This window comes from Molossus molossus, unplaced genomic scaffold, assembly GCF_014108415.1.
Source record: "Molossus molossus isolate mMolMol1 unplaced genomic scaffold, mMolMol1.p scaffold_m16_p_3, whole genome shotgun sequence".
Taxonomy (NCBI): domain Eukaryota; kingdom Metazoa; phylum Chordata; class Mammalia; order Chiroptera; family Molossidae; genus Molossus; species Molossus molossus.
Genome location: NW_023425366.1, coordinates 40852244 through 40879842, shown reverse-complemented (window position 1 = coordinate 40879842; position 27599 = coordinate 40852244). Strand labels below are relative to the sequence as shown.

Genomic DNA, 27599 nt, shown 5'->3' with positions numbered 1-27599 from the left:
CACAATTCAGAAAGCCATGTCAGCTATTATTCATATGTGAATAAATCAGTCATACCACTCTGCGGCCAGATGTTCATGAGCAAACCCACACACATTGTCCTCGCCCCCTAAGCAGAAGGATGGAGGGTGAATATTCTCATGTCCTAAGTACTTAGGAGGCAAATCAGCCCAAAGAGCCACCATTCACTCACTTGTTTTATCCACACAAACACTCGGCAGCCATCAAGCTAAGGTTAAAGGCATCCTGCAAAAAGAACTGTCGTCTAATTTCCATGCCAAATACACTCAAAGGAGGCACTCGGCACAAAAACCACATGAAAACTCACTGCTCCCCACTTCTGAGGTGCTGTGGTGGGCTGCCCTGATGGGATCAACAGCTCTCACAAACACTATGCAAGAGATGTGACACCAGCCATGGAACCTTTCAGGAAGACGCAATCAGCCTTTAAAGATATGTATAAGGGTTGTGCTTTTGGTTGTATTTTTTAACTATATTGTGCGGTTTTGCACAATTAAAACTATTATGCTTCTTGGGATATAATGATTAAATTCCACTTTATATCCCAAAGGGCATAAATGCATATATTTAACATTTCACAAAGCCACACAACATAGCTACAAAACAAACCAGCGCACTTACCTTGCCCCTACAGGCTGCCTCCTGACTCCTGTGCAGGTTCCATGACTGGTGTGATGTCCCCAGCATAGTGTATGCCGGGCATCACAAAAGAGCAGAAGCATACACTCCGAGGAGGGTTCAAGTTTCAGGACCTGACGGAGAAAAAAAATGTTTGGGGAATAAAGGATATTCTCACCCCAACTCCTGGGAATATTTAGTTGCTCTGGATTACACGGTTCAAATTCTACCTGCACTCCCACCCTTTGTGTCCCCACTCCAGACTTACCTTCAATTATGGCACAGACTTAGTGAGCTCAACTGAAAACCAAGGGAACGAACTATTTTTATTAATGTGTACTTAGCTCAAATATCACCCTCCCTGTTCTGAGGCTTAATTAAATGAGAAGCAAAATCTGGAGCTTCCGTAGTTGATAATGTTTCACCTTCCTATCACTGGAGCTTTGGCTAAGCACAGACATAAAGGTATTCGTAAAAATAAAAAATGAACTGAATCAAGAAGAGCTCCAAGAACTCATCTAATACAACCCCTCTATTCTGCTGATGGAACTGAAAATCAAGAGAAGTAAAGTGACTTGCCAAGGTCACACAGCCAGACAATGGCAATCAAGATTAAAACACAGATATCCTCACTCCAAGTTCACCTCTTTCAGCTGTGCGGAAAGGCTTCTGACAGGTCTTTAACAGAGAAAAACTCTACTTTGGCTTGGTCTCAAGTCAACTTAGGTATCTGTATTTACATAGCAGACATATCAAAATGCATACATGACATAATTTAAGAGGCATAAATACTGACGTATGTGTTATGGTCCTTGCCCCAGACCCCTTGCTAGCAGTTTTAATTGTACACCTTTCAAATGGGAAGAGTAGGCCTTATTATTTAAGGGCCTTTTTGAACCTAGCAGGACTTTTGCTGAGCAGAATAAATACATTTCTAATCAATAGGGAAATGGTTCCATCACCTCTCACAGTCAATTGATCAAATATTCATTCCAAAGTCCACACATTTTTAAGTGCCTTTGTCATTTTATTTATTTTGTTTAGCTCAAATCAAAGAAGTAGAATTTAAAACTAAAAGATTTTGAAAGAGCAACTTAATGTTATGCAGGTATTAAAATAAGGAGAGTCTCCCTGTTGATTTGGTTCACTGTGGTATCAATAATAGAAGCAAGCTGTAGACTAGGATTCCATTAAAAAAATAAATAAAAACCAGTTGTTAGCTCTAAAAGAACAATAAAACCAAATGCAATAAAAGTGGCTAAATACTAATAAAATAATATTTCAATGAAAATGTAAGACAGAAAGCTCTATAATAATATGGCAAACATAAAAAATTGATTATGAATGTATATGAGGACTAAAAAAGTAGAAAGTAGGTTTGGAATAGGTGTTAAAATATGGTCAATTTTTATCTTAGATGTCTGTGGCTTTCCAGCTTTTGCAATTAAAGTAGATAAAAGTGAAGCAGATGACCTTAACCAAAATTTCTTTTTTTTTTTTAATCCTCATCCGACGACATTTCTCCATTTTTGTTCAGATAGAGTGGGAGGGAGAAAGAGGAAGAGAGAGAGGGGGAAACATCGATGTGAAAGGAACACATCTAGTAGTTGCCACCTATATGACCCAACCAGCGCTGGGGACAAACTGCAACCGAGGTACATCCCCTTAGCAGGAACCGAACCCAGGTCTCTCTGGACCACAGGCCGACGCTCTAACCTCTGAGCCAAACCGGCCAGGGCCTTAACCAAATTTTTAAAATAATAAATAGATTCGTAAAAATTTTAAATAAAGTGTGTGAATATTAATACACACTGATTAAAGAAAATCTGGGAAAATCCGAAAGGTAAAAAAGGAGAAATCAGTTCCTTTATCAAAAAAATAAAAAATTGGCTATCATCGTGGTATATTTTAAAGCGTCAAATACTCTTTCAAAGGGTATGGATTCTAATACTGTTATTGTTGTTAATTAATTCTAACAATCTCGGCAAAGACAGGGCCTGATTTGCCCTGCACGGTCACTTTGAAGTGCCGGCACATGCACCTCTGCCCAGCTGCGGTGGCACTGCTGGCTCCGCTGGCCTCGGCAGGCTCTCCCCCAGCAGCCTGCTCAGCTCCCCTCCGACAACCCCCTCCGACAACCCCCTCCGGAGGATGCATTATGCTAAAAGCAGGAGCCCTGGTGCCTTTAGGCACAACAGCTATAAATATTGCCCTCAGAAACTAGGTCCTGACTTCATACCCTTAGGCCAAACCATAAATAAAATAAATTGTTTCATCTGGAGGCTGGACCATGGTTTAAGGACATTCTGAAGCCAACGGAATATTCCTGTTTAACCAAGGGGAAAGTTACCAAACGGAAAGTAAAAGTAAGTGTGAAATGTCAGGAAGGTGCTCCCAAAAGGCAGGTAGAGAATGAAACAGAGAGAAACCTCCAAATATAAAAAAATAGATTAATGACAGTGCCTGTAATCAGCGGTTCTCAACCTGTGGGTCACGACCCTTCTGGGGGTCGAATGACCCTTTCACAGGGGTTGCCTAAGACATAACAGTAGCAAAATTACAGTTATGAAGTAGCAACAAAAATAATTTTATGGTTGGGGGTCACCACAACATGAAAAACTGTATTAAAGGGTCATGGAATTAGGAAGGTTGAGAACCACTGGATAGATGTAGGCATACCCTTTCTAGCAATGAAAAAGAATAAATGGTGAATTGCTAAACTTGAAAATTCTGAGCTTCTGGAAAAGAATTTGGAGTATAAGGGGTACATTTATTTTCTTCAAAGTTATTAAAATCATGAGCAATAAAGATATGACAGATTTCAAATACTGAATTCCCAAGGAAAATATCTCTAGACAAAGCAGAGCCAGCCAATCATCTTTCCCAAGTCCTAAAACTTCAATCTTTTTCATTGGACAAGACTCTATGGAGTAATACATGTAATTTTCTTTCTTTTTTAATCCTCACCCAAGGACATTTTTGCATTTATCTTCAGACACAGCAGGAGGAAGAGTGGGAGGAAGAGAGAGAGAAACATTGACGTGAGAGAGATACAACTGACTGGCTGCCACCCACAAGACCCCAACCAGGGCGGGGACAAATTGCAATCCAGGTATGTGCCCTTAGCGGGAACCAAACCCAGGACTCTCTGGTCTGCGGGCTGACACTCTAACCACTGAGCCAAATTGGCCAGGGCATCTTTCTTTATAGAGACTGAAAACACTATGCTAACTCACATTCACACTCAGCACACTGTCCAGCTCTTCCAGAAGTACCAACTCCATATGGGGCCAGCACACACAGAACGACAGTAGAGATTTGGGATCCTTCTGATGTCAATTAACTCTCGCCTTGCATCTATCATAACTTTAAAGTCTTTCAAGTTTTCTCAAAAACAAAAAAAGGAGGCAATAACACAAAATCACACAGAAATACTAACATGAATTAGTGAATAAAAGTTTTATTTGCAAGCATTAACTACTTTAAGGATTTGGTTCTGAAATAGAGAAGAAAATGCCGCAGTAGCTGGAGAAAGAAAATGAGGCCAAGGAGAGAGATTTTTTTAAAAAAATATGAGAGAGACTTAAGCTAAATGGGTGGATCCAACAGAGAGAGAAGTTTGGGGGCGGGGGGGAAACCCAGGATGGAAATGAGTAACAGAGGTTCTTCAAAGGACATTTGGAAATGTCTGTGTGTATTTCTTAGTTGTCTCAAAGTAGAGGGCACTATTAGCCTATACAAGGTAGAAGTATGTATGCTAGACAATCCTTCACAATCAATAATTTCCTAGCCCAAATGCCAACAGCACCCCATGCCCTTCCAGCCCAGTCATAAAATGCTTACTCGCTACATTCTAAAACTAAGAATTTTTAACTGATTCAGTTACATAGTAGCCCAAATGTGAACTGACCAAGAGATAAAAACACACAGCTGCTCAAGCTTAATATTACAAACCTATACCATGATTTATTAAACTAAAAAATATTCAAATGAAATAGTTTTAATAAGCAATTTTATATACTATATAATTTTATGTAATTGTAAATAACCCATACTAATACATATTAGTATTACATCCATCTGTATTCTGAAAATATGAAAAAAAGCACACAATAGTCTTAGGTAAAAATTTAAGTATACATTCACAGTCAAAATATATTAAAATCCTTGAGTTATAGTAAGTTCTTAAGTGGAGAAAATTATTTTCCCACACATATTGTAAGTTACTGTTATAAACCTATGTGCACAATTAGGTAGATACAAAGTGAGCAGACTACTACTGTGGACTCACCTTGGTTGGCGTTCGCACCCTGAGGCAGAGCGTTGGTTAAGTTGGGTAATTCACTGCCATGATTTCCATCTTCCCATGGACAGACATCAACACTGTTCCACTTTTTCAGCTGTTTTAGCCAACTGGACTTCTGTTCCAACTTGCAGTGGGGATTTAAAACTATACACATCCACAGAGCACCTAATTTAAAGGGAGAGAGAGAAGTAAATTTCTAAATTTATCACAATGTCCAGTTCTAATAGCTAATGATCTATTTTAAACCATTTCAAAATAAATTCCAAACCTACCATTTTTACAACTCAATTCTCCCTTTAATCCAAGCCACAGATCTCATGCAGAGTTAATGGAAGGACAACAGAGTCTGAATTTGAACCAAATATCCAAACACTATTTGTTACTAATAAATATGAAAGATATTTCAAATGTTTATTGTTAATTATCTTCCTACTTGTGTGACATTTTAGACAAAAAGTCAATAAAAAATACAACCCTAAGGTCCAATTTGCCACTTTAATTTATAAACAGATTTTATACATGGATTCTGCAACACACCACTCTAAATAATTCTTTTGTGCAAAAATTAAATTACCCTCTAAGATTACTATTATGCAATGAAATCATAAAGGCATACAATAAACACAAACAATTTCCTAGTTTGTATATAGGCATTTCAAACTTTATTATGTTTGTTAATTAGTGTGCATATCTATTATATCAATAACCTTTTAAAGGTAAAATTCACTTACACATACTTCCCTAATTGATTTAACCAGAAACTAATCTTCATATAAATCACTAAATTTATATCTTTATGTGAATGAAATCGCTAAACATTAATCAAAATTTCACTTTTCAAAGTAAAAGCCAAAAGGAATTTAGAAAACATAACTCATAATTTAAATTAAGAAGTAGCTAATTCAAGTAAATATTTCACAAGTTTTTAAAGTTCAAGTTTTTCTTCACCAATTTCAAAACAAGATAGATACTAATACTTCAAAGCCATTCACATTTTCTTTGAAATGGTATGTGTATGCATGTCTGTATTTTAATCAATTGTTTAAATGAATAAAGATAAGAATGGTCATTGTTTTGTTTGTGCAAAAGAGATGCTTTACATGCTTCCACATTTAAAATTAGCAAGCTTCTTCAATTAGAAAATCTGGTATTTTAAGTATCAACTAACTTTTACCATCAGAAAATAAAAGTGGCCACAATCTATCTAAGCCACAGATACATATACATATATATATATATATATATATATATATATATATATATATGTATGTATGTATGTTTGTTTTTAACCTCAACCAAGGACATTTTTGCATTCATCTTCAGATACAGCAGGAGGGAGAAGGGGAGGAAGAAAGAGAGAAACATCGATGTGAGAGAGAGACATCAAGTGGGTGCCACCCACACAACCCCAACCGGGGCTGGGGACAAACTGCAACCAAGGTATGTGCCCTGAGCGGGAATTGAACCCAGTACTTTCTGTTCTGGCCGGGCCAACACTCTAACTGCTGAGCCAAACAAGCCAGGGCCATATTTATATTTTTAAATGCCAACTGAAAAACAAGCTCCTACACTCTGAACAAAATACAAAAAGCAGCAATCTGAGGGCTCTGAAAAGTAAACAATAGCAAGCAGATTATGGAAACAAAACACAAAGATGCAAATATGGGGTGATTTCCTGTTAGTTTTTCTTTTTCTCTCCTGGCTTGGACATAAGATTAGCCCCATTAGAGTAACTTTATAGAGGGTATATTGAGCAAAACCTTGAGAAAAATTTCATCTAGCTAGTGAGAGGACTGGGAAAAGGAACTCTGCCCTCTACCTCGGAGCTGGAGCAAGGGGATACTGGATACTGTGTACAAAGAGGCACAAGTATTATAACATCTCATGTGCACAAAACAGACCCTAGGAAGCACAGCCAAGGCCTTGATGACTTTACTAAAATCGTCACCCGAAGAAGGTAAAACAGAGCTTATGTTCTGAGTCTACTCTGGTTGATTGTACACTTTAAAAAAACAGAAAATTCTCCAGAGGATTTTAATAGGACCCAGATTGTCACAACACAATATTCAAAAATGTCCAGGATCCAAAATTACTTGGCTTACAAAGAAACAGGAAAATGTGATCAATTCTCAAGGGAAAAAACAATCAACAGATGCCAACCAAGATGAACCAGATGTTAGAATTATCAGTCAGCGACTTTATAGCAACTATTATAACTGTGCTCCATGAGATGAAGGTAAACACTATTGAAAGAAGTAAAATACAAACTATAAAAACTAACTCAATGGAAATTTTAGAACTGAAAAAAACAATGATCTGAAATAAAAAATGCATTAGATGGAATCAAGAGCAGAATGGACAGAAGGAAAAAGTCAGTGCACTTGAAGATAGATAGAAATGATCTCAACAGAACCTTCGAGACAGGTGGGAAAATAGTAAAAGGTCTAACATTTGTGTCAGTGGAGTCCCAGAAGAAGGGACACAGACACAAAAAAATTTGGAAAAAACTAGTCAAAACTTTTTAAATTTGGAGAAAGACGAATTTACACTGATCCAAGAATCTCAGTTAACCACAAAAAAGGTAAACTCAAGGAAAACCATGACCAAAAATATCATAATCAAATCACTAAAAACCAAAGATAAAAAAAAAATCTTGAAAGCAATCAGAGAAAAATGAAATACCATACATAGAAGAATGACTCAAACTAAGGGCAGAAGACAGTGAAACTTTATCTTTAAAGTGTTATAAGAAAATGAAATGTCAACCCAGAATTCTATATCCAGCAAAAATATCCTTCAGAAATGTTGCAACAAAGGCATTCTCTGATCAGGGAAAACTAACAATATTTGTTGCCAAGAGACCTGGTCTAGAAGAAATACTAAAGGAAGTTTCTTCACACTGCACAGAAATAATAAATACTTGAGTAAATGTAAGAGACTATTTTTGTCCTTTAAGTTTTAAAAATAAGTAGAACTATTGAAAGTACAAATTTGCACGCTGCCTCGTGGCATTTTAAATGTATGTAGATGAAATACACATGAAAATTATAACACAGAGGAAGTAAAGGGACCTATATGGTTGTTAAGACTCTACATTCTTCTAAATGACAAAATATTAACACAAAGTAGACTGTTTAAGGTTAGATATGTTTATTGTAAAGCTGAAAACAAAAAATACAAGAAGCCCTGGCCAGTTTGGCTCAGCAGTTAGAGTGTCGGCCTGCAGACCAAAGAATCTTGGGTTCAATTCTGGTCAAGGGCACATACCTTAGTTGCGGTTCAATTCCCAGGCCTGGTCAGGGTCATGTCGGAGGCAACCACTCAAGGTATCTCTCTCACATCGATGGTTCTTCCCCACTTCTCCCTCCCCCCAACTCTATCTGAAAATCTGCCTGGAAAAATATCCTTGGGTGAGGATAAACAACAACAACAACAACAACAACAAAGAGATACAAATATAAATTACAGTAAAATACTAAAATAATTAAATAACTCAAAGAAGGGGAAGGCAGGAGAGAGAGAAAGAACTGAGGAAAACAGAAAACAAATGATTAGATGGCAGACCTAAAAAAACTCAACCACATCAATAATTATATTAAATATAAATAGTCTAAACATACCAATTAAGAGATGGTAAAATAAGATTTAAAAATAAGATCCAACTCTATGCTGTGTATAGGAAACACTCTTTAAATATAATGGCATAGATTAAAAGGAGAAAAGATAGAAAAAGACATGCCATGCAAACACTTTCAAAATAATGCTCAAGTGGCCATATTAATATCAGGCAAAATAGACTTCAGAACATGAAATACTACACCAGGGATAAAGTGAGACATAACACGATAAAAGGGTCAGCTTTCCAAAAAGACATAAAAATTTTAAATGAGAAAGCTTAACCTAATGTCAAGACTTCAAAATACATGAAGCAAAAACTGACAGAGTTAAAAGGAAAAATAGACAAATCTTCAATTATATTTGGAGATCAATACTCATCTTTCAATAACTGATAGAACAAGTAGGCAGAAAATTATCAAGGATGAAGAATACTTAAGCAACACTATCAACCAACTTAACCTAAATAACATTTATATAACACTCCACCTAACATTAATAGGAAAAAAACAAGACAAAATCCTATTATTTTTTAAATGCACAAAGAATATTCACTAAGATAGTCCATATTCTGGGCCATAAAGCAAGCTTTGATAAATCTGAAAGAAGTGAAATCATACAAAGTAACAAAAAGATGCCTGGAAATATTTGAGAATTAAACAACAGACCTCTAAATAACTCATGAGTAAAAAAGTCGCAAGGAAAACCAGAAAATATTAAACACAACCCCACTCTAACCCCTAGCAGTTGTCTGTGTACATACTGTCAAGAATTTTAAATAAGAAGGACAAAGCTGAAGACTCACATTAATGTGATTTTTGAGATTTCCCATAAACTTATAGTAATGCACAACTGGTGAAAGAAAAGGCACAAAGATCAATGACATAGATTAAAGAACTCAGAAATAAACCTACACAAATATGGTCTATTCAAGGTTCAAAGTCAATTCAAAGAAGAAAAGAGAAATCTTTTTAATAACTGGTACTGAAACAATGAGATACCTGTGTGAAAAAATTAACTTAAATCTATATCACACACTTTATTTAAAAAAAAATTTAATAAGCTTATTAAAAACTAATTCAGCTCTGGCCGGTGTGGCTCGGTTGGGCATTGTCCTGTGCACCTAGAGGCAGCCAGTTCGATTCCTAGTGGGGCACATGTCCAGGTTTCAGGCTTGATCCCCATAGGGGACATGTGACAGGTAGCCAATCCATGTTGAACACTCACACTGAAGTCTCTCACTCTCTAAAAATCGATAAACTATTCTAAAACAAAACAAAACAAAAAACAACCACAAAACTAATTCAAAATGGATCACAGACCTAAATGTAAAACATAAAACTTCTGGAAAATAACCTTTATAACTTTGGGTTAGGCAAAGATAATGTTAGATACAATACCAAAAGTATGATACATAAAAGATAAAATGATAAAGTAGACTTTATCAAAATGAAAAACTTTTACTTTACAAAACACACTGCTGAGAGAATGAAAAGACAATCCACAGACTGGGAGAAACTATGTATAAACCATACATCTGACAGAGAACTCAAATCCAGAATATACAAAGCCCTCTTAAAACTCATCAAGAAAATGAACCCAATAAAAAATAGGCAAAACATGTGTAGAAACTTCACCAAAGAAAATATACAGATGGCAAAAGGCAGATGAAAACATGCTCGGCATCATTAATCATGAGGAAAATGTAAGTTAAAACCATACAAGCTACCACTATACATCTATTATAATGATTAAAATTGGAAAAAGAAGTTTTAAACCTGACAATAGCAACTGCTGCCGAGGATGAGGAGCAACTGGAATGCTCATAACTGCTGCTGGGAGTGCAAAATAATATAGCCACTTTAGAAAACAGTTCAGCAATTTCTCATGAAATAAGCATATATTTACCTTATGACCCAGCAATCCCACCTCTACGGATTTATCCAAGACAAATGAAAATTCACACTCACATTAAAACTTGTACAAAAATGTTTATAGCCATTTTTATTCGTAAATGCAGGAGACCGAAAACAACCTGAATGTCCTTCAACTGGTGAGTGGATAAACAAACAGTGGTGCAGTCATACAACACAATACTACTCAGCAATCAAAAAAACAAATTAATGCCCTGGCCGGTTTGGCTCAGTGGTCAGAGCATCGGCCTTCGGACTAGAGTCCAGGGTTCAGTTCCCGTTAAGGGCACGTACCTCGGTTGCAGTTTGTCCCCGGCCCCAGTTGGGGTTGTGTAGGTGGCAACCAGTCAATGTGTCTCTCTCTCTCTCTTTGCCCCCCTCACCCTCCCACTCTATCTGAAGATAAATGCAAAAGTGTCCTCGGGTGAAAATAAAAAAAATATTAATAATAATTAAAAAAACAAATTAATATTGACAGATGTGATGTAGATTTATTTTCAATATGTCCATTCCATAATTCAGAATTCTGCATTTCAGTCCATACCTGTATGAACTATATTTATTTTGAAAATTAGATTAAAAGCATCACCATGACAACTAAAAGCTAAGATAGTTGGCATTGAGCTAACGTTAAATTAAATGTAGAAATTACATATACTAATATATGTGTTTCAAATCCATTGTTTTCTCATTCAATTTATTTTCAAAGATGCAAGTTTAATACAAGTTTTTAAAAGTAGAATTAATAAGCAAATTTACACTAAGCACTAGTTCTTTTGAAGTAATTCAAAGATAAAATTAGGAAAATATTAATCAATATATGTAATACTATGGACTGATTTGCATATGAAGGAAATGATAATATGACAATGAATCCATGAGTTTCACTTTTACCTGGGGAAAACCCAAGAGACTGTAAGAAGGCAAAACATTATTGACAAGAGAATATAATTCTATTTTTTTAAAAGTTCTTTTGAGAAAGAAAATCTTTATTAAATAATCATTATTATCATTAATAGTGCCTAATATAAGCTACAGGCATTATATTTAGGGTTTTACAGACATTTTCTCATGAACTCATCACAATAATCCTCCATGGTTAGAATTAATATTTCCACTGAAAGATGAGAAAACTAAATCTCAAAGAGATTATGGTCCTTACAAGCAAGATCCTAAATATTCTTGGAAACTTTAAAGAATGATTTCTATGACTTGAGGAAAAAATAATTCATAAAACTTACCTTAGATTTATGTTTACATTTCTCTAATTAAAAAATTTCCATTTTGCAGAATTAGAAAATATTTAAAAACCCAAGCCTTTATTAAATTGCCTGTTAACATTCTTTTATTGCTCACCTGTCTAAAAAAAGAGAGGTTTCATCCTTTCAGGATGAAATGCTAGATTCAAGTTCAGAGCTTTAATAGATACAGTCTTTTATCTTAACAGTCACCAGTACAAAAGTTGTAATTAGTCTTAATAACCAACTTAACCAAATTAAGTCATTCTCCAAAGAGTCCCACTTTGAGCATTGATTTTCTTCCCCTCCAACACATACCTAAAACATTTGCAGTGTTAAAAATAAAACTCTTTGATGATCAAATGCTTCATTCTGAGTTCCCTTAGAAATATTAACCCTTTTAAAGACTCAACCAAAAAAAAGGAGAACTTTGTATTCCCAGCACCTAGCAGAGGACCTGGCATCTAAAAGGTATTACTGGTTCTTTCACAAAAGATGCTTGATTATTTTCTATGAGTTACAATGAAAATAAATTCAATCGTTTTAAATTGCTTTCCCAGCTTCAATACCTCAAAGTATATAAAGGCAATTATCAAATCACTGGTGTGTGCAGCATTCAGTATCTGAATTATCCATGGCACATCTCAGCTCTCATCTAGCTTTTCTCCACCATCCAGCATGCTTTCCCTCTCCTTTTCACTGCTCTACCTAATCTGCACTTACTGATTTCAGCAAAAAAGATGCACAGTAACATGCAAGCCAAAAACAAAACTAGGGAAGCAACTTCCCCAGGAAGAAGGGGGGGTGGAGGGGTGGGAGCATTCTTTGCACATGGTGAATGGTTCTAACCCACAAGGTGGTCTTAAATCTGTTCACATCCTATACCTGACCAGAACAGTCAGAGACTGTGGACAGAATCACACTAAGGCAAAAGACAAATCATCACAAAGACCTCTTTGGTTACTTCGGCATAGCACCAATAACAATGCCAGTAGACAACTACCCACACTGCCGGCAAATGTAGGTAACTAAAATCAATGAATTCCGATGCCCTGAAGGCCAATCTTCCCCAGCAAACACCACCACCATTTTACCCCACCTCACATACCCACTGTCTTACATTTCCAAGAATAAATGTTTGGTCAACAAGATCTGATCTGGAAAGGGCAAGATACGGATTACCGGCCACAAAAATTTGGGCAAGCCCACTTAAGTCTCTCTGTAGCAGCAATTCCCTATTTAAACAGTAGGGATAACAATTCTGACCTACCTCATAGGCCTGTTTGGACTTAATAAGATAATATAGGCAGAAAGTGTTTTGAAAACAGTAGAGTTCCCCCAACTCCTGCAAGCCTCTGTGTAGAAGCCTTCAGTGTTAAGGAAATTGAGACTTAAAGGTTAAAACCAGTGTGGAGGGCTCAGATTGCAAGTGATTCTTTGATTTTTAACTAGAAACATCTTTTAGTCTCCCCTTTTCCTCAGTTTCAATGATAAGCTTTTAAGTATGTTTTGTCTTGTTCTCTCTAGCCTCCCAGGCCCCACCCCAGGCTACAGTCACTTAGAAGTATGAGATGCTTTGGGTAATTTTATCCTTACCTACTCGCATGGAGGAGGCATTTCTTGAACTCACCCCCCAACTCTACAGGGTCATATGACATTTTCCTCTGTCCATGCCAAAGGATGAACAGAGTGCAATGCTGAAAAACCCATGCACTTCAGCATCCTCCCCACCTCCTTAGCATCCCTGTGAAAACTTCTGGTCTACCATCCGCCTTGCCTTCCTTTTTAGATGCAATGCTCAGGGTTCCACGGTCTTCTATAGAAACTCAAAAGTCAGAATCCAAATTCTTATTATTGGAAGGGGAAAAGACATAAGTCAACCAAGTAAAAGTTGGTATAATGAGAATACCAATGTGAGGAAGAATCACTGTTGAACAAAAATTATTAAAAAAAAAAAAAGAGAGAGAGATGGAGATATTCTAGCACCATGTTGCACTATTTCTTAATAATATAGATTCAACTTTGACTAAAAAATTTATCCTTTTGTCCAACATAAGGGATAAAGTTCACTGAAATAACAGAACTTCATTTTCACACATTATTATATTCTATACTGCTAGAGACATTTGGCATTTGGAAAATAATCATCAGAAGAAGCATGAAGTACTGTCAGAAGTCTTAACCACTATCCTGGTTATCTATAACTATGTACAAAATGACCCTGACTTAATGGCTTACCACAACAACATACATTGTATCTCACGATTCTATAGCTCAAAAGTTCTCTCTCCTCCTGCTCCCAAACAGCCTTTCCATGTAGACAGCAAGGGCTTCCTCATGGCATGTCTTTTAGCTAGAAACATCCTTTCGACTGCCCTCAGGGTAGCTAGACTCTTCAACTCCCCTGGATGGAACCCTCTAAGAGACAGGGAGCAGATGCTGCCAGTCATTTAAAAGGCTCGCACCCAGAAACTGGCACAGCATCTACTATGCCATATTCTGTTGGTCAAACATTTGTAAAAACTGCCCAGACACAAGAGGAGAGAACACAGACTCCACATCTCAATGACAGCAGCAAAGAATCTGTGGCCATTTAAAATCTATCAAAATGACTAGAAAAAATTATAAACTTTTATAAAGTCTATAATCTTTAGGAAAAATTATAAAATGTTTGTTAGATTACAAAATGGAAAACTAAGGTATTTACCAATGAGTATGAGAATGTTAGTTAAAATAATCAAATCTAAATAAACCACTCAACATATGAGAAGAGCTGCAAATCAAGCAAAACACAAACAAGTCATTAGGAAAACTTAACAGCACAACACATGCTGCAATATTAAGTACTGGTGTGTATGCTAATTTTTTACCCCTTCAAGGAAAACCCTAACAATATTCAGTTACACATGTTAGGTTTCTAATTAGAGTCTACATTTAAAGTTTTAAAGTGTCTGTCTTTAGGGTACAAAGATCATTCCATCTAGTTCACCTAACATATTTCTAAAAGTGAATGACATCTTTACTTAGCCACCTGACAATAACTGCCACTTATTGAATATTGACCTCACATTAACCCTGTGCAAAGTATTTGATATTATGTTATCATAGTTTACTCTCACAAAAAGACTTACCTTACAGATAAAGAAACTGAAGTTAGAGAAATGGAGATGGGAGCCAGGATTTGGTACCACACCCACGTTCCCCCAAAAACGATACTCTTAAACACTAGGGTGTTTAGCCTCCTGGCAGGTTATATGGTCAGAAAGTACTTCTGGAAGTAGGAACTGTATGTGCAGCTATGCATATATGCCTTCCAAGATGAATGATCTGAGTCTTGACAGAATCATCATTCCCTTCCTCCATTTTAGCAGTACAATACAAATGATATATTCCTGTCTGAAATTATGAAGTAGACTTAAGTATACAACCAATAAACCCCATACTTCAACTATGTATTCTTATGTACTTAGAACATGTCTCGTGCATGTACAGAAAGCATATCCAACAAAAACCTACATATGCCCACCTAAAAGAATCTAATTAAACAAAAAAAACCCTGCATTTTTCAGGACTGACAGGCATAACAAATAAGTAATTTCACTATAGATTAAAACAGTAGATAAACAATTCAAAGGCTCAACTTACAATTCAAGACTGATTATTCAAGTCAGAAGAAACCTGTTTTCTGTGAAAGTATGACAGTGTCCTAGGAGGTCTGTCAGAGGGGACTGGCGTCAGCATTTCTGGGCTAGTGTACTTGTGTGTGGCTTGAGGTGCTCTTTGCCTGCTGGGTGGAGCACTGTGATCTGTAAATCAGCTGGCCTTTCTCTATCTAATGCTACTCCCTCCCCAGTCAATAAAACTTGTTTTCAAAGTTCCTTCTATTCCATGTTTTTTGTTAATATGCAAATCAATCCAGTGTTTAAAATAAAAGCTACACATTTACTATAAAAAAGCTCTGGAGCCCTGGCCGGTTTGGCTCAGCGGTTAGAGCGTCGGCCTGCGGTCCAGAGACCCGGGTTCGGTTCCCGCTAAGGGCACATACTTCGGTTGCAGTTTGTCCCCGGCCCTGGTTGGTCGTGCGGGTGGCAGCCACTCGATGTGTCCCTTTCACGTCGATGTTTCTCTCTCTCTCTCTCCCTCCCACTCTATCTGTACAAAAATTGGTAAAATGTCCTCGGGCGAGGGTAAAAAAAAAAAAAAAAAAGCTCTGGAATTTTTGATAAATGCTGCTCTTTTCCCTATTTTTGAGAAGGTACCATGTGATTAATGCTACTGAAGAGAGTAAAGGGAAGCGGGAGCAGAGGAACAGTGCAACCAACATCACTATGTTTACTTTTCTTTGGTTAATCCTCACTGGAGGACTTTTTCCCATTGATTTTTAGATAAGAGTGGAAGAGAGGGAGGGGGAGAGAGAGAAACATCCACGTGAAAGTGACACATCGATTGACTGCCTCATGCAGGACACCTGGGCAGGGGATTGAACCTACAACCCAGGTATATGCCCTTGACTGGGAATCGAACCCTCAACCCTTTGGTCCAAGGGCTGATGCTCGAACTGCTGAGCCAAACCAGCCTGGGCACCTTGCTTACTTTTTATTCATTTAAAAATATTTTCAACCACTGTTGACATTCAATATTATTCTGTAATATTTTCAGATGTACAGCATAGTGGTTAGACAATCATGTACTTTCACCTTCTTTAAAGGTGTAAATAAGAAAGGTCAATGAGTCCCTTTCCTCTCTCTCAAAGATGTAGAATGAAGACTGTCATATGGATGGAAAATTTAATTTCTACTTTTAAAATATCATGTTTATTTTTATGAAATAGCAGCAGGCAAAGTAAAACAATCACTTTTGGTATTTCCCAGGGTTCCACAATTATAAAACAATTCATAATATTTATCATATTTATTTTTGTTCTCAGAGGCTATTATAAGAGGTTAGAATTTCATGCATGATCCAATTAACTAATTATACTTATTTAGAGGCCATGAAATGCTTAATTGCAGTCACAAATAGGAGGAGATCACTGGCATAATTAGTTGTGCTAGCAAAACTGTAGTTACAAAATATCTTGGGTCAGACCACACAAAAACTGTGACCCTAATTAGAGTATTGTTCTCAGTACAATTCAGTCTTAATACGTTAGTCACCCATGTTTGGAAAATGAGTTTAACTGGTAAAAACATTCTCCTTACTTTAAATTTGGTATGCCAGCTTCTAATTTACTAAAACATTTCTGGGAAATTTTTTAAATAAAATCTCAGGGATACTGTAAAGAGAAAATTTTTAGGATCACTGCAGGGCTAAACCCTCAGCAAAAGGGCATACAATCAGTTATTTAACCAGGCTCTAAGAAAAGACTAAAGTAAGGTAACTCTCTTTTTGTTGTCAAGAAAGAAGATAAACCGCTTATGTTCCAGAGCAGTTCACTGGTCTCCCGGATAACTCTGTTCCTTTTGGGCAAACCTGTGGGCCCTCTAACATGCAGTCTTCCCATCCCACTTGATTTGTCAGTGCTACCGAGTCAGAAGCAAGATTCAGCAGAAACAGCCTGGCCTCATTAGGAACCTGGTTCTATAGAAAATAACCAGAGTCAGCTCCTCCACCACTCACCACTCTTCTCATTTTTGAGGGATGGAAGAAAGGAAAGACAGAAAAAGACAAAGTGACAGACGATGTCTTATTTTGAGATACAGAAAGGGCAGTCAATAGTGAGAAGGAATGTGAACTGTGGTAATCTCCGAAACATTCTCCGTGTGCTTGCCCTGGCTGCTTAACTAAGCTGTCTACATAAACGATTCCATGATTTGTCCAACAGTCCTGCCTCCAAGTCTATGTATGTAAATCTGGTTCTGCAAATACTCTTTAGGTCTTCAGGATGCCTCTTTCTCTACTGGATCCCTATCCCCACACAGATAAAAAACTCTGGGAATGAAAAAGTGGTGAGCATTATATAAATTATCTTATTTAGGGCCTCAATCATCAATATCATGCTCATTTTACAGATAAGAAAACTGAGGTTCTACCTAAGCTAAGGGACCTGTCCAGGGCTACACAGTTAGTAAATGTGGGAATCAGAATCTATAGTTAAAAATTGAGTGTGGCTCCTACAACCCTGTTCTTTACATTCCAGTTGAAGGCTTTGAAAACTGAAACATTCCCGGTGAGCTTATGCCCATTTGCCCCTTTGGAAAAAACATGCTGAGTTAAGTGTGATAAAGAATTACTTTTGAATATATATTACAAAATGATACAGAATAGTGACTTGTAATATGAAATGTATTAGATCTATCCTTAAAATTTTCTGAAACACACCCTACCTTATATAACCTCATTTCTTTGGTTGTTTTAGTCTGTTTGGGCTGCTTTTCATTTTTCACATACTCATTCTGTTTTCTGACTAAACTATAAACTCCCCAATGCCAAAGCCTACCATAGGGCACTGTAAACAAAAGGCTCTTGTTAATTCACCTGCTGATCTGGTAGGTACTCTACTGTCCACCAACCATATTCATGGATACATGCTCGCTTCCCTGAGCCACTGGCATAACAACTTGCCTTTCACTTACCATGGAGAACCAATTTAGGACAAAATTTAAACAGGAACCCTACCAAAAATAATCAAATTTACCAATGGTTATAATTACAGACTATTCTAGCACCACGGTTGTATAAGAATGGCAAGGAGCCTAGCCGGTGTGGCTCAGTGGATTGAGCTTCATCCCATGCACCAAGAGGTCACCAGTTTGATTCCCAGTCAGGGCACATGCCCAGGTTTTGGGCTCAATCCCCAGTAAGGGATCATGCAGAAGGCAGCCAATGGATGTTTCTCTCTCTCTCCCCCTCTTCCTAAAGTCAATAAAAAACATATTTAAAAAAATAATAGCAAGAAAAAGGGTTTAAGTATCCTGTCATATTGGAACAGCAATTTTATTCATAAAAACAACTTCTAATGCACTGACTTTTCTTTGGAGTTCAGAAAGAACCTGTGATGGGTGCTGAGTTTCTTGGAGAACAGAATGTTTCATTTTGCTCTAATTCATCCTATTACTGAATTAAACTTTGATGTATTGGTCTTGACAAGTGCTTCATGCTGATTGTATTGTGTATGATAGTATAATCACTCCCCATGCATTTCCCACTGGCTGACTGATTAATGCAATAGATTACCTGCAGCATTGATGGCAAGGGGAATCATTGCCCTTCTGTGCTCTAAACTGTTTGTATTTTCAGTGTGCGTGCATGCGTGTGTGTTTTCACACATACACAGGTACCTATATATATAGGTGGAGAAGGCAGGATAAACTAAAAGAAGAAACAGAAAGCTAAGGACACAGAAAATTAATGTCTTTCAATCACTGTTTCCAGTACACCAAAAATACTCATTTCTTCATGCTTCCAAATAGGTGTCTAGCATTACACCTCAATTATTCACTTTTTTCATTCACAAATATTTACTGAGCACCAATTCTAGCCAGGTATATTATTTTTCTCACCTTTACAGAAAAATGAACTCAAAAAATGCATCATGTTCAGTGTTCTAATTAGTGGGCAAGAAGGGAAAAGGGGGGAGGGCTTATAAATGAACACTAATACAGGATGAAAAGTATGGCTATGAAATTAGTTTAAATGCCCCAATAAACACAAAGTATACAGTGAGTAGTTTAGTGGTTTAAAAAAAAAACAAAGAAAAAATCCCTCAGATGACTTGGTCTTGGGAGATAGACTCGTGTGCTCTTGGCAGCATTTTGAAAGCATTCCTCCTAATGAGATTTTCTCCCAGTTCCAAGCTTATATTTGACCCAAGTGCCCTGTTAGGCCCCCCCCCATCCAAATCTTCCAGCCCTTCTTCATCCACAAAGACTGACTTCCAATCTAAGGCATGTCAAGACTGCTGATCACTTAAGTCTACCTAATTTATGAATGACTCTCACTCTTTCCTCCAGGTTTGCTGATGCAAATTTTGAAATTTACTAGAGTAACCCAAAATGAAAAGGGCTGGAAAGCATGACCTACAGTCAACAAGGTCTGGCTTGTCATAGCTCAAAATCAGAGATTTGGATTTCTATTTCAAAGATTATCTTTGCAAAGGCATAGAGAGTGTGAGTTAACTACATTCTCGACAACTACTATTACTACTGGCGATTTACCTTTAGATCTGAGCCTGAGAAAATAGCTCTAAGACCAGTTTCTAACTCATCCAAGAAATTTAATGTCAGAAGACACCTGTATTTTACTACAGAGTCCTATTCTTCCAATTTGGAATTTTTAAATAAAACACAAAAACAGTATTATACAATGACCAGACAAGCTTACAGCAGCCTCACAAAAATCCATCTGCTGCAAATCATTTACCAGCCTGTCTTCCCCCTAAAACAGTTAAGAAAAAATTATTTGTATGAATAAAAAAGTTATTCTTTGTTATACCTCTAAGAAGAACAGCTATTTAAAAGTCTATGAAGACTACTATTAAGCATGCATTTTAAGTATCAGAATCCTTTGTTCTAGAAAAATCTTAACGGAAAACATTGTGTAAAAGTGGTGAAAGTCACTGTGCTGAAATTTAGGACCTGCCCCTCCCACCTGCACTCTCCTTTTCCTCCCCACCCCAGAGGCTCTGTAAGGCAGTGTCTGAACACACCATCTAAAGGACAACCATTATTAATCACTTCCCTGGATTCTCCTCCCCGTCATTAACCTACCCAAGCTTAAATTAACTATGATAACATTTGTAACGCACCTTGCTTGGTGCCAGCACACAGAGAACAGTGTAAGGCTGTGGCTGCTTCAGTCCCGGGCTTCTACTTCTCTCATTCTAGCTCCTGGCATCCCCGATTCCCTGGGAAGCCCGTGGGAATCTCAGCTAGCTTAAAATGAGGCTTCTCAGACCTTGTTAATTTTTGAATGCTGCCACTTCAGGGTAAGAAATGGTACAAGGAAATTATCCCCAGCCTGTCTTTCTTCATTTTCACTCTCACACTCCCTACACTCTACCATGATAGTACCCTCTTGAGAGCCACAATTTAGCAAGGAGAATCCTCCAGCCAGATTTCCCTTTGGTGGCAGGACAAGGACAATATTAACTCTAAGAAGTGGGAAAAGTAAGAAGAAAACTTTTCTAAAATTGTTTTGAGGAAGAAAAGGACACATTTTATCTATGCTCACTCTGACATTCCTACTAGCCACTATAGTGAGAATAGTATCTACTACTAATGATCTCACATTACAAATAAAAAGACAGCATAAAAAAGTAACTGGAATACATTCTTAGAACAAATAATGCTACCAGCACACTACATATGTGATATAGAACATTTATGTATACAATGAATCATACAGCATCTTAAGTCCCAATTAAATTTTCATGGTATTTAGAATAGTTTTATAAAAATATACAAGGGGGTGACCTCAAGCATTGTTATAAATTATCCAAATGTACAGCTCAATACCTTAGATGACTAAGAATCTCCAACTGGTTACATAGTAGTATCAAATGATCTGTAAAGATCTCTTTTAATCCTGAGAATCTATTATTTTCTATCAAATTATATTTAAACTGTTTTCTCTTTATTTCCACTCTTTCCCACACAGTGCACCAAATGGATATTAAACTTTAGCAGCTGCAGTCAAAAGCAGCATGGTTAACAGCATTACACAGGAAGTACTTATCATAGAATTGCTTACTGTACAGAAATAAGCCCTCGATTTTGGTTAGCTTCTGACCCAAACTACAAATTACTCTGCCTACTTAAAGAAGCAGAGAATAAACCCCTCCTTCCCATTCCCACACAGGAGCAGACTCCAGAGGCCTCTGACCCAAGAACACAGAGGTCTCGGTTTTAAGAAGACAGAAAAGCAGAAAGACCATACAACAGAGAAAGAAACCAGGCCCCAGTAATGAGGACCCAGCACAGATACACGTTCTGAATAGTCCTGGAGGGAAGCAAAGCCTCCTGAACAACACAACTGACAAACTCTCTGTATTTAGAGGGAGCTCTGAATAATAAGGGGAAAAGGAGACTGCGACAGGAACGCATGACCCCATCACAGAGCAGGAGAGCCCAGTCCACGTGCGTGAATGGTCTGCAGAGCCTAGAGACCACATCAGGTAAACGAGCATTGACAACCATGTTATCATCAGGGCCCTGGACAGGCTAGGACAAAGACAGAGGCCTAAGCGTCTTCCCTGGCTTCTTAGCATAGGGGACTGAAAAATGAGATCAACTCTTTACTGTATCCCATCTGCAGTGAGTAATATCTGAAGTTTACTATATATTACAGTTCTTAATCAATGGCATACATTTGGCTAGTCTACATTAATGTGTTTTTGTTTTTTTTTCAGAGTCTGAAATTATAAAGTCTGGAAACACAGATGGGCAATGAGACTAGGTAGACTCTGCTGACTACTGCCATCAGGACTGTGGAAGCACGGCGAGACAGCCCAGGCCAGGCAGCTTTTACAGCGTGCTGTGCGGCCAGCTAGGTGAGCTTCACTTGGTCCCTGCTCTGCACTTAGCAGAGACTGCCTGGAAGAGGCATTTTACAGTCTTTTAAAATAAGCTGAGGATACTGTCTAGTTTGGTGGTTAAGTCTTTGAAGTCACTGACATCTGGGATAAAATTCCTACTCTGTTGCCATGACCTCAGGCAAGTTATACAGTCTCTTTAAGCCTCAGTTTTCTTGACTGTAAAATTAGAGCTAATAACTGTTTAAGAATTAAATAAAATAATGCATGAATTAAATGCTTAGCATAGTGCCTAAGTAAGTGCTGTCATCTATGTTATCTTTAGTAGTGAACCGAAATGGGAAATAAAACAAAGCAAAAATCTAGATCCCCTCTCCCTCTTCCCTTTAAAGTTAACAGGGAAGAACAGGTTGGATTGAGGGCAACATTTTTGATAATGAATATGAATCCTTTATTCCCTCTGCAATTAAGCTCATCCTTACCTTTGTTCATGTTATTCCTTCTTTCTGAGGTATTCTCACTACTTCTTCCCTAAAACTCATCTCCATGAACATCTTATAAAAGCATGTTAGGTTCAATCTGTACACACATTTGTACTAATACAGGAATAAAGTACTCTATCAAAGTGTTCCTCAGTTCATTCATGCCTGTTCTCATCTCTCATGTGGCCCGATAGCTGCAGCTCTCTAATCCCACCTTACAACCAGTACCATTGTCACAATAAAATCAAGTATTTTATACATCTATTCCTCTGGACATGGTGTTTACTACATGCTGACAGAGAAACCACAATAAGAATTCTAGGAAGAAGGAACCGAAGGGGTTTAAGAGGTAAAGCTGTATTCTCCTTGTACCAGGGAAGACAAACTGGTAGGTGGCAAGCAATCCCTGATAATGTGGTTCATTAGAATTACATTCTGCAGTCACAGCTCCATGGAAGTTTCCAAGCTTGTACTGATTATCTTTTTGCTGCAAGGGGGCTCTGGGAACTGCTGTTTTCTCCGTGGCACTAGCAAGGAGGTAACTATTCTAAAGCAAACCACAATGAAGTACTTTCTAGTTCTCAGTGAGAAGCAGTTACTCCTTAGCCATTCACTAATTACCATCAACTTCAAAATGAGGAAAACCTGAGTTTGAATTTACCAGAGAAACTAAGGGATCAAAACAATGTGTGCATATTTGGTGGGGAAGGGGTGGATTACTAAACCTACTGGTTCCAGAGATGTAAGATGGCATTTCCCAGAAGTTTCTCCACAATTACTTCAAAACAGAGCCTTTAGAATCTTATTCCTGGCTGTGCACAAAGGGTCTCTAAATTCCTTAGTATATCGTTTAGAATGTGTGACTTTAAGTATATGTTTTCTTCCTTATTCAAGAATAATGTGAGTAGCCCTGGCCGGGTGGCTCAAATGGTTAGATCATCATCCCATACACTTTACAAAAGGTTGCAGTTCACTTCCTGGTCAGGGTGCATACAGGAGGCAACCAATCGATGTTTCTCTCTCCCTTCTTTAAAATCAATAAACGTATCCTCGGGTGAGGATGAAAAAAAAGAGAAGAGGAATAATGAAGGTGGATGTAGAACAGGCTCCGAGATGACTACTTATATGTGGGAATGTAGAAGGAACAGCACTTTCTAGGCCCATGGAATAGGTAATTTTTAGTACTTTAAATATGTTTGGTCCCAATGGGTGAACTAAGTTCTCCCCTGATAAACAGCTTTATGTTGATTTCAAGTTCTCTGAACCTGTAAACCACTCAGTCTATCCAGCACTATTATAGCTGTTGCTTAATAACAGTGGTCAAACTAACCTTACAACGAAATTCAGACTAGAAAGGAACACCTCCCTATGGCTATTTCTGTTCACACATAGTGAGGGATCCAGATAAAAAGCTGTGCAAAGAGTTCTGAGAGGCAGCATCTTGTTCACATGAACTGAGTGAGCACAGCTCAGAACCGCGCAAGACTCCTGCAATGACATCTCCCCAAGAAACAGGTTTACATGATCAAATGCAAAACACATGACTCAGGTTAGAGAGAAACTTTAAAATGTGGGGGGGAAATATTACATAATACTTGAAAATGAAAATTTAAGAAGGTTTTCCCTGTGATGAAACTAATTAAATCTTATTTAACTGTTTCCTCTAATGATATCCATTTTAATTAGGTTTTAATAGACTGGCAGCCACAACCTATAGTTTTAAAAAGCAAAGTAAAATTACAGTCTAGGAAAACACTTAAGGAAAAGAGACCCATCAACACAGATGAGAGGTTACAACATATTCCCTCATCCCTAAAGACCCCCACGGTAATTATGTGTGCTGAATAGACAGCCATTAGGGCTAACAGTAGGTGTGCTCACCACCAATCAGCACTGGGTTGTTCTTTGAAATCCCAAGTCCTATCTGTGATCTGCTTTCCAGAAATCTGCATGTCCCAGAATAATGAAAGCAACTAAAGAGGTATGTGTTCTACAGAGCTATTAACTGTAGCCTCTGTCAAATGCGCGGCCTCTACCCCTGCAAAGGGTTTTCTGTTTTAAGATTTTAATACACACCTTTTCTTAGAGCTGATTACGACACAACAATCATCTTGAGAAGACTACCTTATGTTTAAGAAAATGAACATCATGTGGAGAAAGTAAAATTAATATCTGAAAAACGAATTCACATACAAGATAAATGTATCTGTAAATGAGATGCACTAAACAGGAGCTTACTAGTATGCATTTATATTTATTTCATACTACATTACTAAATCAGGAAGAAAATCACAAAAATTAACTCAAACCAAATGGATATCATAGACACTTATTTTAGAAAAGAAGAACTGGGCATAATAAGTTCCTTTGTTAGCCAGCAGATGGGGGAAGAAATTGGGCCTGTTGCTACCTCTAAATAAGTTTTACATATATTTATTTGAAAGACAAAGTTAAATGAATGTTATTTTAAAAACTAATTTTGAATCAACAACACTAAAATTTTAATTAATCACCTATACTCAGAATATTGTAAATCTTGGGGAAGGGCTATATCTAATCTAATGAAAAAATAAAATTTTGTAATCTGGCCAACAAGCTGATGCCTCCAAACGCCTCTGCCAAGAAGCAGAGTTACTTAGCCAAGATACTCGTACTTGCACACTTTCATCAGACTAAAGCTTTCATGCCAGGAAATCTTGTGTGTTTTTTTTCCTGGTGTATTGATCATTGCCAGAAATGGACCCATCGAATCCACCGGTGCTAAGGAGTTAAGCATCTGAGATTTAATTTAACAGTTTCAGCTTTATTAAGCTGTCACAGAGCGGCCCCACTTTGATAACAGTAGCTGCTCCAATTATGGCTTGGTTTAGGGTTGACAAGTATAATGATTCATTCGTGGCACATGAGAAGCAATAAAAGGTTGTTTTGCATTACAGCTTTAAAAATGTGGGCACTTTTTTCATTTAATTTGTCACTTAGCTTTTGCTAAGAGGACATTTAAATTGCAGTAAAAGGCAAATGGGGCTTTTAGTTTAAATGTAATCCCCATATTTAAATGATCTGTAATGGCGCAGTGCTGGAGTGGGAACACTATTGTCTCACAGTGGGTCCTGATGGTGACATGTGACATTTGTATTCAGGTCCTGTATTATCCATGTGGCTAAAGGGCTTCCAATTTCATTTCACAGCCAGAAGCCTGCAGAAAACACCAATTAACTTACAGATCCCATTTGCCGACAAAACTCAGCCTCTTCTCAATGTCTGGCATCTGGCAGTGCTCAGCATTTAATTCCAAAGCAGAGCCTTGAAGCAATGTGAGCCCAGTGCAGGGGCACAAAGTCAAATTCCCCCATTTTATTAGGAACCCAAATCCTTTCCTTTTGTAGTCTAGAAGCAACTTTCAGTTAATTTTTTTGGTGAATGAATATTGAGATGTGATAGCTATTGTTACTTCTACGTGGGATTCTTCACAGAACTTAGACCCCATTAAAATGGCAGGTGACCTCTGCTTGCCATCAGAATACACAGAAGAATTTTTAGCAGTATAGTAATTATTTGGGGGAGGGAGTGTGAGAAAAAAAAGCACAAGGCAAGAAGACATATCCTTTATCCTGGACTGAAATCAAACTTGAATAGAGCCTGGTCCATAATCAGAAAGTCATCAGAGAGTATATCTAGAATCAGCTGTTGGAAACCTCTACCTAATGAGAATTTATACTTTTGATTAAGGGTTGAAGTACATAATTTTCAAAACAACTTGGAAAAGAAAGATGTGACTAATAGATTAAATGTGAATTATACAAACTTTGACTATATCACTTGTATTTTTTTTGAAAATACAACCAGAAAACTTAGTTGGTATTTTCTTTTTAATTAATTATTTGTAATTCTAGGCTTCTCTAAGTACCAAAGTTCTTTGCATTTTATTTATTTAATATTAATCCAATAATTTTCCCTTAAATGATTCCCTTATTGTAGTTTTTTAATGCTAGTCCTTTTTACCATCATAAGCCAACTATTCAATTCAATATTTACTGTTAACAAATTGAAGATGGTTTACTTTGAAAAGTAAAACACTCAGTATTCTATTAAAATAGTTGTTTAAACCATGTATTACACCTATGTTTTCCAACCACCACAGAATGCCCCCAAATATTCCTCCAATACATGGAAACTATCTATAGACGTTACCGATTAATTGGGGGGAAAGGCCATCCTCATTATTATTTGAGGTGACCCAAGGAAAATACCAAGATTAAACTGGCAGATATATCACAAGAGTTGCCATCCAGAGCCAAGTTCCTGAACACACATCCTATTAATGGGAAAAAGAAAACTTGGATGTCAAATTCTTTACCAACTTGCTGCATAACCCTACGTCATACAATGTTATCTTGTGGAAGTCTCCTAAATTGCCTAAACTTTAGTTTCCTCATCTGTAAGAGTTCATCTCTAAGGTCCCTTCCAATTATCATGACCATGTGGTATCTTCACGAGCAAGTTTCACTTGGTCTAGAACAGACGGGGAATCAATTAGCATGAGGTGTTCCATCACTAGCCAAGAGGAAGACAGGTATGAAGGTTATGAAGAATTCTACTCAATTACATTGAGACTAGGATCTTCTAGTAAATATACCCAGAACATAAAATTAATATAAGTACTGATAAAGTATTTGTTAAAAATTCCATTCATCACATAGATTTCTTAACAGAAAAACAAAGTAACAAATACATTATTAATTCCTTAGCAATGAGCATTAGGTAACAAGAGTCATCCCCCAAATTTTCCAAGTGAACATGACTTGTCGATTTCTCATTTTTTTTCCAATCACCTGCTATATTAGTATATTTACTACCAAGTATTTGGAAAGGAATAAAAATTAGAGTCTGCTTATATTTTTCATTCTTATGATCAACAGTTCATCTAAATCTATAAC

At 37.2% G+C, this 27599-nt stretch overlaps 1 protein-coding gene across 1 annotated transcript in view; it reads right to left on the bottom strand.

The window, feature by feature from the left end:
* The window catches only part of ZSWIM6 (zinc finger SWIM-type containing 6), a 192019-nt gene that overhangs the window by 18192 nt on the left and 146228 nt on the right, over nt 1–27599 (bottom strand). The window contains exon 5 of the mRNA XM_036278942.1: nt 4929–5108. Within this exon, the coding sequence (XP_036134835.1) occupies nt 4929–5108 (180 nt within the window). The remainder of the gene's footprint in view (nt 1–4928; nt 5109–27599) is intronic.